Source organism: Ammospiza nelsoni, chromosome 6 (genome assembly GCF_027579445.1).
Source record: "Ammospiza nelsoni isolate bAmmNel1 chromosome 6, bAmmNel1.pri, whole genome shotgun sequence".
Classification (NCBI taxonomy): domain Eukaryota; kingdom Metazoa; phylum Chordata; class Aves; order Passeriformes; family Passerellidae; genus Ammospiza; species Ammospiza nelsoni.
In genome coordinates, this window is record NC_080638.1 from 19,147,323 (window position 1) to 19,161,984 (window position 14,662).

At 38.2% G+C, this 14,662-nt stretch overlaps 1 protein-coding gene across 1 annotated transcript in view; it reads right to left on the reverse strand.

Moving 5' to 3' along the window:
* Positions 1-540: 540 nt before the first annotated feature.
* The window catches only part of MUC2 (mucin 2, oligomeric mucus/gel-forming), a 62,021-nt gene continuing 47,899 nt past the window's right edge, over positions 541-14,662 (reverse strand). The window contains exons 49-66 of the mRNA XM_059474880.1: positions 12,990-14,509; positions 11,646-11,820; positions 10,844-11,091; positions 9,557-9,740; positions 9,230-9,434; positions 8,406-8,590; positions 7,699-7,765; positions 7,259-7,359; positions 7,068-7,099; positions 6,719-6,893; positions 5,999-6,103; positions 5,360-5,400; positions 4,605-4,727; positions 4,059-4,157; positions 3,267-3,395; positions 2,549-2,588; positions 2,137-2,266; positions 541-1,035 (exon numbers count right to left, since the gene is read on the reverse strand). Coding sequence (XP_059330863.1) covers positions 780-1,035; positions 2,137-2,266; positions 2,549-2,588; positions 3,267-3,395; positions 4,059-4,157; positions 4,605-4,727; positions 5,360-5,400; positions 5,999-6,103; positions 6,719-6,893; positions 7,068-7,099; positions 7,259-7,359; positions 7,699-7,765; positions 8,406-8,590; positions 9,230-9,434; positions 9,557-9,740; positions 10,844-11,091; positions 11,646-11,820; positions 12,990-14,509 — 3,815 coding nt within the window. The 3' untranslated portion in view covers positions 541-779. The remainder of the gene's footprint in view (positions 1,036-2,136; positions 2,267-2,548; positions 2,589-3,266; positions 3,396-4,058; positions 4,158-4,604; positions 4,728-5,359; positions 5,401-5,998; positions 6,104-6,718; positions 6,894-7,067; positions 7,100-7,258; positions 7,360-7,698; positions 7,766-8,405; positions 8,591-9,229; positions 9,435-9,556; positions 9,741-10,843; positions 11,092-11,645; positions 11,821-12,989; positions 14,510-14,662) is intronic.

Consider the following 14,662-nt stretch of genomic DNA (forward strand, 5'->3'; position numbering starts at 1 on the left):
AAGCAGGCACTCCTTTAGATTTGTCCTTTGTTGAGAGACAAATAAATGTCAAAAATGGCTATTGCTTTCCATTTTCTGCAGAGGAAGCCTAGGATTACTTAGCTTAGTGATGGGCATCTGTTTTGCAAATGTTGGAATTTGGAGAGCTCTTACTATGGTAGTAACTGTACATCCTGAAAGCACTGTGAGTAATCTTCATATAGCTGAAGGACTACTTTTTTAGTGAAAATACATTATTGCAGTTCTAACATACAGAGCCCTGCTAAAGTAAGTTCTGGTGATGAACTAAAGTTTCTCTAAGTCATCTGAATAATTTCATGACCATCATTACTCTTTGCCTTTGTTTTGGCAGACATCTTCTCTCCCACCTTATAGACTGGATCTTCTGAACAGCCCAATCTGATCAGCTTTTAAGGAGACATGAGTAGATACCCCAAAAATTTAGGAAACCACTTGACTTCCTATAACTTGAAAAACAACTTTTCTTCTCTCTTCAAACTAAAACTCATCAAGATTGTATAAAAATGAGTACAAAAGCCATGCTTTTTGAGATGTGCTTTTAATCATTCAGAGGATTTGGAAAGGACACAAGAGGTTGTGCACTTGTAAGAATACAAATTTGTGTTCTTATTTTGTGCACAAATAAATAGGGCACACTTAATTAATTAGAGAACAAACAGGATGCAGTTACTGGGAAAAGTAAAGTTGAAAAGTAGTCAAGGAAGCTAAGAATGGTTCACAGTCCTTTCAGTCAATAATGCCAGAGGGGTTTTTTGCCTTCATTTTGATGTTAAGCTGATGGCTCTCTTGATCCTGTTCAGAGTGGTCCTCTTGTCATTTACTTCATTGTTCTGCAGCTCATTGGACTCTGGCCTCTGGCATTCAGTGTCTTGACAGCTGCAGCTCTCCACGTAGATGTACTTGTGTGACACTGCGTGCCCACCAGGGCATTTCAGAACCACGTACTTCTCAGTGGTGCTTGTTTCTCTGCAGCAGGAGCAGCTGTGGTCCATGGAATTGGCCTCAGCAGAGTATCTGTCAACATGCAAAATGGCAATGTTACTCAGTGCCAGAAGCCAATGTACAGGAGAGGGTGGAATCAGGTACAGAACTCCTGTGAGAAGAGCCACAGTTGTGGCTAATGGAAGTGCTAAGCTCATCTGACAGAGCAGTGATTATAAAATGCCTAACCCAATCAGGGCAACGTTAACACAAAGGGGAAGCAGCAGCTCTTTCTGTTCCCATCTCACTGCAAAGTATTTTTTGCAATCTTGTGTTCATCAGCTTCCTAAGCACCATTCCTAACCTGAAGAATCTGTCAATATCAGGCTATAAGCTGTGACAAAATCCATCTTTTTCTTGTATTTGGTAGAAGAAACCACAACAAGACCCTAAGATGATCAGGAATTTCAAAATACTAATAAACTCCCTGGCTTCTCAAAGTTCCATGTGATACTGAAGATTAGTTTTCATCCATGTAAGGTGCACTGTGGCAAGCTCAGTGATAGGCAGTAAGTGACAGTTTCTTTGGAGAGCTAGATCTGTTATTGCAGTGTTTTAGTAGCTCATTACCAGATGTCCTACTAACCACTTCCTTATAATCAATTTTTAATATATTTTCTCATTTCAGAGAAAAATGTACTCAAGTTACTCTACTAACACCACAACTCAAACAACCTCTCATTTCTTCACTGCATAAAAATTGTGCATATTTGAATCTTCCTTTGAAAGATGTATGTGTATTTCATTTTAGCTGTTAACTATTGAGTAGCAGCTTTTCCACTTCCAGTTGCCAAGTCTGGCTGCTCTCTGGGCTCATTCACATTACAGGAAATAATCCATGTTTTTTTGTGACAATTTCTAGCCTAGGTGGTCTGACACAAAGCCAGCTCTTAACGGATGAATAGCCCTTATCATAGCTGTCTGAATCCCAAGCCAATTTAATACACTTTTCTGCTTTGTATTACAACAAATCAGCTCGTCGGTCACAGATTCCATGATTTTATGTCCATGATTCATGAAGCAGATAGTTCCAGGTCTTCTACCATTGTGTAGTCTACTATTTATTGTTCCTTTTATATAAACAAGCTCAGTGCCACCAGGACTTAAATCTCATTGTCTGGTGAGTTTACTTACAGCGAGAAGGTTCCACATGTTCCTTCACATTCAGTCATGTCAACTCTGTCCACGGAGCGGCAGCCATTGTAGACGATAAAGTCTTTTCTGTGGCGCACAGAGCACGGTGTGCTGCTGTCCAGAGGGGCACCTGCAGGGAAAGAGCAGAAAATACTTTCAGTGAAATAACTCCAGAAGTCCCGCGCACCTCAGCATTCCCTGGGCTTCACTAGTGCACTCAAAGAATTGCCTTAAGTGCTCTTTCTGCTTTTTAAGTTTAAACTTCTTCAGAGAGATCAGACAGTGGAGTCTTGGAATGACAAATATAAACATAGAAGTATCTATTTAAATACAAATTTATCTGGAAAATGGGCTGATTTAAGAAGACAATTCATTCTCTGTATTGTTGATTCAGATACACTGGCATACTTACATGTTCTGCAACAACCATTAGGTAAGAATGAAATAGTTCCCTAAAATAAAAAAGAAACAAAAAAAATTACATGATATTATTTTTCTATATTAAAAAGGCATTAAGGCCAAAACCTGAGGAGAGCAATACATCAGTGGCTGTAAATAACCAGTGAAAACTGATTATTGTACTGTAACATTGATCTAAATAACCAAAGATAACAGCCTCTTCCCGACTTCACAAAGGACTGTGAAAATACAAACAATTCTTTGAAGGAAGTCTACAGTTAACATCATGAAATTTTTGCTCAGAAGCAATTCCAACAAATGGTGTCTCAGAGTCCTCTGTATTTGAATGGGAACTATGCACAGTGTTACTGCCAATCTACTTACTGACTGAACAGCTTGTGTTTCAGCATTCAAGGAAACCTGGTTCTTGTTGAGACAGAACCCAAACAAAGCAGTCAGCTAAGATTCAGTATCTTGGTGCTGACCAGTATTTTGGCCACTGAGAGACAGCTACCAATTATAAACCTTGAATTCTCACCCAGGCATCTTATTTTGTATACTCTCTAGGGCTGTGCATGGGTGCATCTAGAACTTCTGCCCTAAGGACTGAGAAATTATGACAAAAGGCCATCGGAGCTAAATTTTACTTTTGTTGTTAGTTAGATGGCTGAAATAAAATTAAGTAATCTATGTATGGAGTAGAGGGGGGTAAATTTTCCATTTTTACTTACAGGTTTGCAGCTGTCTTCATTGAATGCTGGACAGGTAATCTCAGATGTGGAAGCAATAAGCTGGTCGTGGACATTTACACAGCTATAAATGGTGCAGTTGTTATGAGGATCATTTTTAAAGTCTCCAGGCTGCAAGAGAAATGCAAAATGTAATAAGGAAAGCTGAAGGGAGCTCAGACAGAAATTTTATTGCCCTCTGATAATAACTTTCATCTTGTTTCCCAGTCAATTATTTTTAGGTTAACAGCCATTTGGGATACAGATCATGACATGTATTGCAATATGCCCTACACTGAGAGAATTTCAGTTTTATATGGTATTTTCCTTGAGAAAGAAAGAAAAATGTCTCTAAAGTACATGGAGTACTTCAACAAAATCATTCATGCCAATGGATTTTGCCTTCAAAAAGCTAGACTATTTTATATTAATTAAGAAAGACTCTAAACCTTCATCCTACTACAGCAATAGAATTGTTGCATATGCAGGCTTTAATAGTGTTTTTCAGCATACCAAAATCAAATAACATAGAAAAGCTGAAGCTTCCAGACACTGGAAGAAAACCCCTTCCAATGGTGTTGGATTTCTCATTCCAGGAAGGGCCTTACAGAAAATTTTATTTGATGAAACCTACCTTCAGGTGAAAAAATTGTAGCTAGGTTTTGAGATTTTGATATTTTGATCTTTCAGGTGCAAGCTTATACTAAAGCCTTGTCTCTGGCAATGAGGAGTTCCCTTTTTGGAACTGGGAACTTTACAGATTTGGTGGAGAACTAAGACATAGAGCATACTTACACTCAAGATGAGTTCAGAATTGTCTGATGTCTTTATAATACACTTGGTCTGCACACATTTTCCACAGCATTCGCCTTTCACTGGTTTAAGTTCATATCCCTAGAAATTAAAAGTAATTAAAAACAATAGCACTATAATTTTTGAGAAATAAATGAAAACATATGAATTCATTAATTGATTACTCTTTGAAGTGCACTTAAGATTTGTGCCTTTTTGTGTTCCAAATCAACAGGAGACAAGTGATAGAAGCAGGTTATAAATGGAATAAATTAAAGCACTAGAATAAATATGCATAGTAATTAAATATTACTCCACAATGTGGTCTACAGAAATTTCCCAGCTAATTCTGCCAGTGTGAGCTGAATGCTGACAGTTACACAGTTAATCTCAGGCAGTAGATCGCTCAAAGAACAGCTGATATCCATGCTTGAGTTGGTCTCTAGGTTTCAGCTCCCTGTCCTTTGCTTAATATCACTCACTGATTAATCTGGAGTTCACAAATATAGATATTTTGGAGTCTTGTTTATCTTTAAGTTTGCCACTTACTGGTTGACAGTATGTGTTGCAGGGGACACGTTCACAGGAGATTATATTCAATTGAGTGCTGACATTAACATCATTTGTGCAGACACAATTCTGGCACTTGTCAACAAAGACTGAGGAGTTGGGCTACACATTTAAAGGAAAAAAATCACATATTAATGAGTTATTACATGTTTAAACAGATATTTATTAATTTTTTAAAAATCTGCAAATGAAGCAATGGAAAAGGAAAAGAATCAGATAAAGACAACTGGATAGCTATTTGGCTAGTCATTTAAGAAGACAACATTTAAAATACTGAATATAATTTAATGTGTCTTTATTGAAGTCCTGTATATCAATGACAAACTCTGATATTAAAAGAAAAGGTACAATTACTAGACCCAAGAGAATTATAAATCTAAATTTGGTTAGAATAATACTTATTTATATGGCTTTTAGTTTTTAAAAACAGAGTCTTAAAACTGCAATAATGTGCTGACATTAAATGTGGACTGACTTTTTTAAATGCTAGCACACTTAACCCAAATTCCTTTATGATACTGACGTACATGCAGCTCTTCAATTTCTTTCCTTTTGAAAAGTTTCCAGGAAACTTTTCAAAAAAGGTTTAGCTTTGTGAAATTGATAAACTCCTGGCAGAAATTTGAAAATTTATAAAATATCTATTGTACTGGATAAACCTTTTCATAGCACTTCTGATCAAATATACTAACGGTCTTTTAAGCATTTTTGAAGACTGTTGAAACAGAACTTACCAAGAACTCAGCATTCTCATGTACGCAAACCCCCTTGGGAACTGTTAATAAGCAAGGAGTTAGAAATTTAGATAGGAAAAATGAATAAAAAATGTCTTCAACCCATTCTAATCCAACTCATTTTTTCCACAATGAATCACAATTCATATGGTTATTCCCCAGTTCTGGTAGCAGATGCAACATGTATAAACTATAAAAACTAATACTGCATGTGCAAGAAGGGAAAAAGATTTGTCCCAAAATATGCAGTACAGTTTGTAGCCAAGAATGTCCACTTAACAAATACAAGTACTTCCTTGTTTCAGTTAGCAAGAACTGCAAATCTGTCTTTTACTGGGGATGCTTCTAGGGACTTTGCTAGATTAAGCTGAGACCATCATCCCAGTTAATTCTGTAGCTGTTCTTATATTTATTTATAAGCAGGAAATTGAACTTGAGTCACCTGAACTGTATCTGATTTCCTAGTTTCATAACTATAGCACTAATAACCAATTTTAATAGTAGTGAATTTGTAGAATCTGATTGTGTTTAACACCTCTTTCAAAAGGCTATTGTACAGTCTTATTAAGTGTAATGCTAAATTATGTAATAAACAGAACTATAAGGCTGATCTTTGTAATATATTTCCAAGGGACTTACCACATTGGTATACAGGACAGCACTGACCACTGGGAATATAAGAATGAACTTCAAATCCCAGTGAGCACTTGGGGGCTTTAGCTGTGCACAAGCTTGTATTGCATTCTGACAAAAAGAAAAATAAAAATCATAAGCTAGAAAATACATTAATTCACAGCTACTAGAAATAAGCACCTATCAAAGCACTTAGGATGAACTTTCTATTGCTAGGAAACAGTCCAGATCGTCTTCAAAAAAATCCAAATTGCAAATAGAGAACACATTTTTCCTCATAAATCCAGGCACTGGATATGGGGTACTGTATTAGTTTATGATTTTTTTTCTACTGTGCAATTATGCTGTGTTAATAAAGTATCACCATTCTATGCAAAGAAGTAGGGAACAACTCCTACTCTCTCCATGATCTTAGGCAACTGCTGGAAAATGAAAATCCACAGAGAATTTAATAATCTCTCTGCATTTTGCTTAAATAAAATGTGACCCTGAACACAATAACTATAGCTTTAGTTATGTTGAGTCCCATAACTGTAAATTCAGTTATACTGATTCATTGCAATATTAAAATGTATTTTCCCTAGCACTGGGCAAGTTGATTTTTAAAAGCATGTGAAAAGATACTATTTTGTGACTCCTTGCTGTAGATCTCCAGTACTAAGGTAGTTCAGTCTCTTTTCCTTTCCAAGAGGTATAGAAAGACTAGAAACAAGAGTATAAACTCACTGCAAGTGAAAAGAGGGCAGCAGGAGTCTTTAGGATTGACTTCAGTGACTTCATAGAAGCCTTCTCCTTCACAAGTGACCTTCTTTTGATCACATACATGAGGCTCACATACAATGCCATGTTCACCTTCCAGGCAAATACAGTCCTTACAGTCCACTGTAAACTTTTCTCCAAACTGCCATTGAAAAACAATAAAATGAGTGATTGCATAGTAACCAATTAAAAGGAACAAAAGTAAAACCAGGAATACAAAGTAAAGAGATGACAAAACAAGATTGTACCAGTGAAAACCACTCTCCTCTCCCCACCCAAACTTATACTTGAAATCCAAAAGCATACAGCATCATACCTCTCTTGATACCATATCCACTCCAACACAGCCTGGAAAATACCAAAATAAATTTCCATTACCAGTCATATAACAGGAGGCATCTCTACTATACATTGTATGAGCACTGCACACAGTCAAATCTTTGTTGTATACATGAAGGGAAACAAAGAGGAAACAATCATGCATCCAAGTGAAGCAGTAAAACTCACCACAGGTTTTCACGCAGACATCCACACCAGAGTCATACAGCATGGTTCCATTAGGACAGAAACAGCCTTCCACTTGTTTAGTTGATGTCTCATTCTGTCCTCTATAAGACAAAATGTTCAGAGAAAGGCCATTAAGGTCATAGGCACATACAGGAGGATTAAATAACATAATAATAACATGCAAAATAACCTTTCACTGAAAATACAGTGGCAAATGATCTGCCCATTTGTGACTGGGGTTTGCAGTGTCAGTTTGATATAGCCAAACAACAGAAACAGAAACAGTTCAGGCACTCAGATTTAGGGTCAACAGAATAGTGCTAATAAATTTGACTGTCAGTTTAAGAAATGAGAGGAGGTTGATTTTGCTCATTCACCTGTGCATTAGATACAACTGAATAGTTGTACAAGCTATAACTAACTGTGAAGGAATTTTTTACCTTGATTTGCAGGTCGTCTCTTTAATAGGACCACATGCTCTATATTCTTTACCTGAAGGACATTCATGAGCTGGAATGGAAGAACAAAAAGGAGGAACAGCTCAGTAACAATATTGTATAAAAGCCCCATGACCTTATGCCAAGAACTTAAACACTGTTTACTCATTTTCCTACTTATCTATAACAATCTTGAGAAGTAAAGAGGAAATATCCCAGATAGACTTATGTCTCTAAATGGAATAATTTCGTGCAATTTAGCCATAGATATAATACTGTACTTTACACTAAGGTGATAAAGCCAGGAGTCTCCATCTTGACTATAATTTTTTGCATAGTTTTAGTCTCTTTTGAGACTAAAACTCAAAAGGGAGTGTCATCCTTCCCTTTGCGCTCTTACTACAGATGAAAACTAATGTACATGTCACCAAATAGAGAGTGATCTGCTGATGCCTGCAAAGCATAGAGCTGCCTGCATACAAAAAAAGTATGTACTGATACAGATGTTTCTGGCACAGTCAATGCATGTATATTTTTGCAGGCTGATTTATCATTTCCTTTGTTAAAAATGTTACTGGAAAATTACTTAAGGTGAGCAGGTGCTGTGATTTATTGGTGTTTTCATTACTCTGAAAGCAGTATGACATTATGTGGAACTGTTTCAGCAGTAATCTTCCTTAATAATTCAAGATGAATTTTTATGTCCAGATACTTACAGCATACACCATTGGTGTGTTTTCTCCAGTCAATGCATGCGCCTTGATCAGCACAGGTGGCAGCATAGATCTGCAGACTTGAGCATTCCAGGTCTAGGTTGGGAAGTATACAGCTATCAAAAACGCAGGCTGCATAGTACTTCTCAGGCTGGACAAATGCATGGCATGGCTTGAACACACTAGAAACAGAAATATTTATCATTATTCCTTACTGAATGATTCATATCTATTTCAATGTGCTTAACATGCTATCATGTGGCAACAGTGGACACGGGAGATTAGGGAGATGTGGATGTGGACTATTGATGAGACATTTGTGCTAAGAGCACTTATCCAGATAGTAACCTTCCAACATACCTTAAAATATTCTTCCCTCCCCTATAAAACACTTTGACACCAACATTTTGAGTCCAGGAGTTGTATATTATTGGGTGCAACCATGTGCTATCTCTTTAAAGCAATTTTGATTTTTTTTCTTATTAATTTCTGACATGGTGTTCTAAAAATTAAGATTTCTATTTTCAGTTGGACTCTGTTTTCTGCTAAGTAAACGTGGGAAAAGGTAAGAACATGGGACAGGGCAGGGCAGAGAGTATAAAAGAATATGGGAACATCAACAAAGGTTAATATGGCAGCCAGAGGGTTGAAAGAAAATGTCAGCAAAAAATAATAGCCAGAAAAAGTGAAAGGAGTAGAAGCAAATCATAAAGATACAAGAAATGGAGAAACAGCTAGAGACACTTTCCACTGGTAAGCTAATCCTAAAATTTCCATTTAAATCAAAGACCAAAGGCTTGTAAAACTGAGAAGATTGTTACCTTCCCAAAATAAGCTCGCAGATGGACGATTCTTTGCAAGGCTGTGTTGGTGTTGTGCTAGGTGAACCTGTAGGAACTAGGCCTGGAGAGCACTGTGGTTTGGAAGGATCAACAACTTGCCAATGATCTGCCATGGTTTCACAGTTTTCTGCAATGTTTCCATTTGGCAGCATGCAGTCATCTGCCGTGTTGTTATTGCAAGTACCTAAGGGTGGTACAGGGAGAAAGAATTCACTCACAGATTTGCTAGGAAACACCATTCATCTTTGCATCAGGGCTGTCACTGTGATTTTCTGAGAGTGCAAAATTTGGAAGAGTGAGCCTTACCACACTGTCCCTGGGTATTGTTGCCAAACAGGCTGTAGGGCATTCTGATAGAAAAGGACAAGCCATTGTAGGTCACATTCATTTTCAGCTCAGGAATTTCCACAACACTATTTATGCCTGACTCGTAGATGCTCACACCAAACTTCTTGTAAGGCAAAGCCACGAGCTGGTTGTTTACTGTAACCTAATAAATAAAGGAAAACAGAAAAGAGGCATAAATTTGGTTTGACTTTTCAAAACAATTGACTGTTCCTTGGTTTTGCAGAGAGAATGTAAAGGTAAATAATATCCTTTTAATTTGTAACAAATGTTCCTGTGTTTCCTTTGTTACTGGAAAGTCAAACTTTTCTTCTCTGAGCCACAAAAAGTCCATTAACCTCTGACAAATGAGGTTATTCAATGTTTAAACTAGATAAATCCTAACACTCAACAGACTTATTAGAGTGACTATGGCATCAAGAACTCCTCATGAAAGTGGAATATAAAATTCTCCTAAATTCATATGGTATAAAGTTTTAGGTTTCTGGGCATAAAGGGAATGTGCTTATAGGAAAATTAAATAACAGAAATAAGACTAAACTGTATTATTTATTTTAATACAGTAGCCATGATATACCTGTGAAACTAATACTACTACTTTCACTTAGCAGAGATTTCTTTGCTTTAGAGAAAAAAGAGGTCTAAATGTTGTAAATTTTCAACAATATGTTGCAACCTAACTTGTAATATTCTCACACAGTAATGTACAGAAATAAACCAAATAAACATTAAAAAGCTAAGAGCCCCAAACACTTCTCACTAATTTTGAAGCCCAAAAACCTTGGCATCACATTTATCAGTGGAATAAAAATATAAGTGTCCTACTCTGAAAAACCAAAAAGGTGACACAAGTCAAAGCTACTAATGGTACTTTTAAAAAATGCTTCAGGCCAGCACTTTATTGTTATGTCTACCTTACATTATTTCCTCCCATTCTGCGTTGTTTTCCTTTGTTACATTATTGTTAATTATAAATTAACTTATTTTATATCCTTAACTCTTAGTGATACACACTTGTGTATTTAGGAGAGATCTGCAAAGATTTGAAATTAAAAAGACAGGAAGTTGTAGAATTTTTTCTCCCCAGATTCAGAATAAAAAAATGCTTTGAAGTCCTCTGAAGCAGTCTAATTTTATAATCTAAAGTGTTACTGAATCTAAAACACACATTATTTTTTTCCCAAACCTTATGAATATAATGATCCTGTTGATGCAGTATTAATATTTGAATTGAGAAATCAATAGTACCTCTACTTGTAGAGTATTTGGTTGTGCTGTTGTTAGCCTCACTTCCTGAGTCTCATGTCTCACAATGAGCGTTCGAGGACAGGACACTACATCCCGTGCATCACAATGGTAGTTATCAATGTAGACACCAAAGTTGTCAACTTTCTTATTGATCTCTTCCACAAGGACATATGTACAATTCCCTTGATAGCTGTAGTATAGTCCATCAAAAGTCATGTAATGTGGATCTCCCCAGCCAGTGCAGTAGCCTTAAAAAACATAGTTAAGTTAGGCTCTTTTGGCAATGTACAAAATCGTATCAGACTACAAGAAAAATCTGTAGATGTGGGAAACATCTCAGTGAACTTTGGGCATTTTAATTTTAATGAAGTGTATATGTCAATGCATGAGCTCATTAGCTAGAAGTCATCAATAAAAACCAGGCACTTTCAATGCACAGTTCATCTGACATTAATGACAGACAACTGAGAATGGGATTAACTGTACCATACATATATCTTTACCAATAGTCTGAACAAGTAACAAATATATGTATGCTTCTAGCCTATAAATATCTGGATCTGGACATTTAAATCCTTCTTTGGAAGACCAATTTACTCTACTAACACAACAGTTAGGTAGAGATAATGGCAACTTAAGCCAATCACTCAATTAGCTAAAAAGAATCAACAGAGCATTCTAACCAACACTAGAAGACTGAGTCACAGCTTTGCATGATACTTGTTCCCTGATAAATATTGTTGTTCTTGACAATAGTATTGTTTCCTCAGGAGATTAAATATTCAGCAAAATATATACTTACAATCACACTCCCAATGCCAACAGCATCCATCCTCATCCATGACTGGCACAGGAGACAGTCCATTGGAACACGTGGGTTTCGGGGGTGGATTGCAGATTATTGGAATCACCTGGACAATGTTGTCTTCTATACATATAACCTTAGTGCAGTTACAGAGTATCCACGAGTCACCTTGCTGTGTTTGAAGAGAGGGGGAGCGGGAGAGAGAGATAAACCTTTAGGAAGCAGTGAGACTGACAATAGTTATGCCTGAATATCTTCTGCAGGTTTCTAAAAAAGCATATGTTTATTGACAAGTTTTCCCCCATCAGAAATCTGAAAATAGGATTGAAGTTCATCAGTCAGCGCTATCTAGATCTGCAATATGAGCTAGAACAACTGGGAGCTGCTAAATGGAAAGCATTACGCACAAAAATCAAGCCAGTAAACCAAAATGAGAATCACTTTTTCTAGTTTCAGCTGTCTAAAAGTGAGAGGTCTCACCTAATCTCCTAAGGTGTCTTCACCCTACACCCTCTCTAAAGAACAGTAAAAGACACTGATCAATATGAATGGCCAATATATGATCAATTCCCTTTCGTGAATGCCTAGAGCAGATTAACAGCTAAAACTACAATGAACACACACTGTTCAGGGAAAAATGTCCAAGGTAATTATGTCCATGCATTGTGATTGAGTTTTCTTCTATCTTCTACCAGTTTTGCAGACATGTATAATTTCCTGCAGATCTAGTGAGCAAGTTGGTAGGCATCTAAACTATGATGAGGCTTTAGATATGTACAAGACACAAATTTGTCTGTGTCAAAGGTGGAGTGTTCAAAAAAAAACCAAACCAAAACAAAAAAAACTCTGAGTCAAATTTCACAACCAGTGAATGCAGTGATCTGTTTCACAGTCCTCCCCTGAAGCAAGTCTGTGAACAAGTATGACTCATTCCAAATTCAGCCCTGTGGATTTTTGTTGGGCTGCAATGTAAACACAAAAACAACTTTTACCCACTCTGGACTTATTCAAAAGCAGAAATAGAGAAGATAGCTTAGGAGCACTAAGCTCTTGGTTTCCTCTTCATCAGAACCATCCTACAACAAAGACAAACACTGAACTGCGATCTAACTCCTTGCAGAAAGCTTTTTAAAAATTATCCTTGAAGAGCTAATTGTAATATGTAAGCTATTAATCCAAATATTGTTGGAAGTCCTGCTGATGCCCAAGAAAATGAAAGAAATAGAACAGACTGACACTTCCTTTCCTATCCAGATTAATGCTTACTCTTTACATTACTAATATTGAAGTTATGTGTCTAGTCTCCATCCAAAACATAATGAAAGTATGAAATCTACTCACCTCATAAGTTTCATTGGGGAAAATAGTACAAGTTTTTTTGGGAGTGGTTGGTGTTAGACCTGTAGTTGACCCATTAACTGGAGGAGTTGCACTGTGTGTAGAACTTCCTGTAGTGGTGACTGCAGTTGATGTTGCAGTAGGCCCAGATGTAGTAGTTGAGACAGGCGGCAGGGTTTTGAAGGTTGTGGAGATGGTGGTTGTAGCATTGATTGTGATAGAACTACTAGAGGTGGTTCCTGAAGTGGTGGTAAAGCTTTCTGTTGGAGTAGTACCAGCAGTAGTGGTTGACACGCGGCTGGTTGATGTAGGTGATGTTGGAGTCGTAACAGTTGCAGAGGTTGTGGTTGGAGTACTTATTTCTGTTCCTACTGTGGTGGTAGGGGGAGTGGACACTGAGGGTGTGGGGCCTGAAGTGGTGGTCTTGGTGGTTGATCCTGTTCCAGTGAATGGAGTTGTCGATATTGGTGGCTGTGTTGCTGTAGGGCTGCTTGGTCCCGAGGTTGTGGTGGTGCCAGGGCTGGAAGTGGTGGTAGATAATCCTGTTGGAGGGCTTGAGGTCCTGGTGGTAGTGGTCTCATGGACAGGAGTTTCTGTTACTGGTGTGGTGCTGGTGGATCTTGAGGGTGTGGGGCCTGAAGTGGTGGTCTTGGTGGTTGATCCTGTTCCAGTGAATGGAGTTGTCGATACTGGTGGCTGTGTTCCTGTAGGGCTGCTTGGTCCCGAGGTTGTGGTGGTGCCAGGGCTGGAAGTGGTGGTAGATAATCCTGTTGGAGGGCTTGAGGTCCTGGTGGTAGTGGTCTCATGGACAGGAGTTTCTGTTACTGGTGTGGTGCTGGTGGATCTTGAGGGTGTGGGGCCTGAAGTGGTGGTCTTGGTGGTTGATCCTGTTCCAGTGAATGGAGTTGTCGATACTGGTGGCTGTGTTCCTGTAGGGCTGCTTGGTCCCGAGGTTGTGGTGGTGCCAGGGCTGGAAGTGGTGGTAGATAATCCTGTTGGAGGGCTTGAGGTCCTGGTGGTAGTGGTCTCATGGACAGGAGTTTCTGTTACTGGTGTGGTGCTGGTGGATCTTGAGGGTGTGGGGCCTGAAGTGGTGGTCTTGGTGGTTGATCCTGTTCCAGTGAATGGAGTTGTCGATACTGGTGGCTGTGTTCCTGTAGGGCTGCTTGGTCCCGAGGTTGTGGTGGTGCCAGGGCTGGAAGTGGTGGTAGATAATCCTGTTGGAGGGCTTGAGGTCCTGGTGGTAGTGGTCTCATGGACAGGAGTTTCTGTTACTGGTGTGGTGCTGGTGGATCTTGAGGGTGTGGGGCCTGAAGTGGTGGTCTTGGTGGTTGATCCTGTTTTAGTGACCTCAGATATGGTAGCTGTCACTGGGCTTGTTGACACTGGTGATGTTGACTGTTGACTAGTGGTGCTTGCAATAGACACGGTACTTATTTCTGTCGTTCTTGTTGTTGGCAGTGGGGTAACTGAAGGAGTAACTGGAATGCTTGTTGTTGTTGGCGTCTCTGGTTCAGGTGTCTCTTTAAGATAGGAAGAAAACAGAGTATTTTAAGTAGCGAAATTGCATTTTCTTCCTAATGTCATCTCATTTTCCACGAAGCATACGTAATTCATCAAGCCTAAGCATAGGGTCTTTAGATAGAAATAAAGCAGAAATTTTTTTATTAATGGTT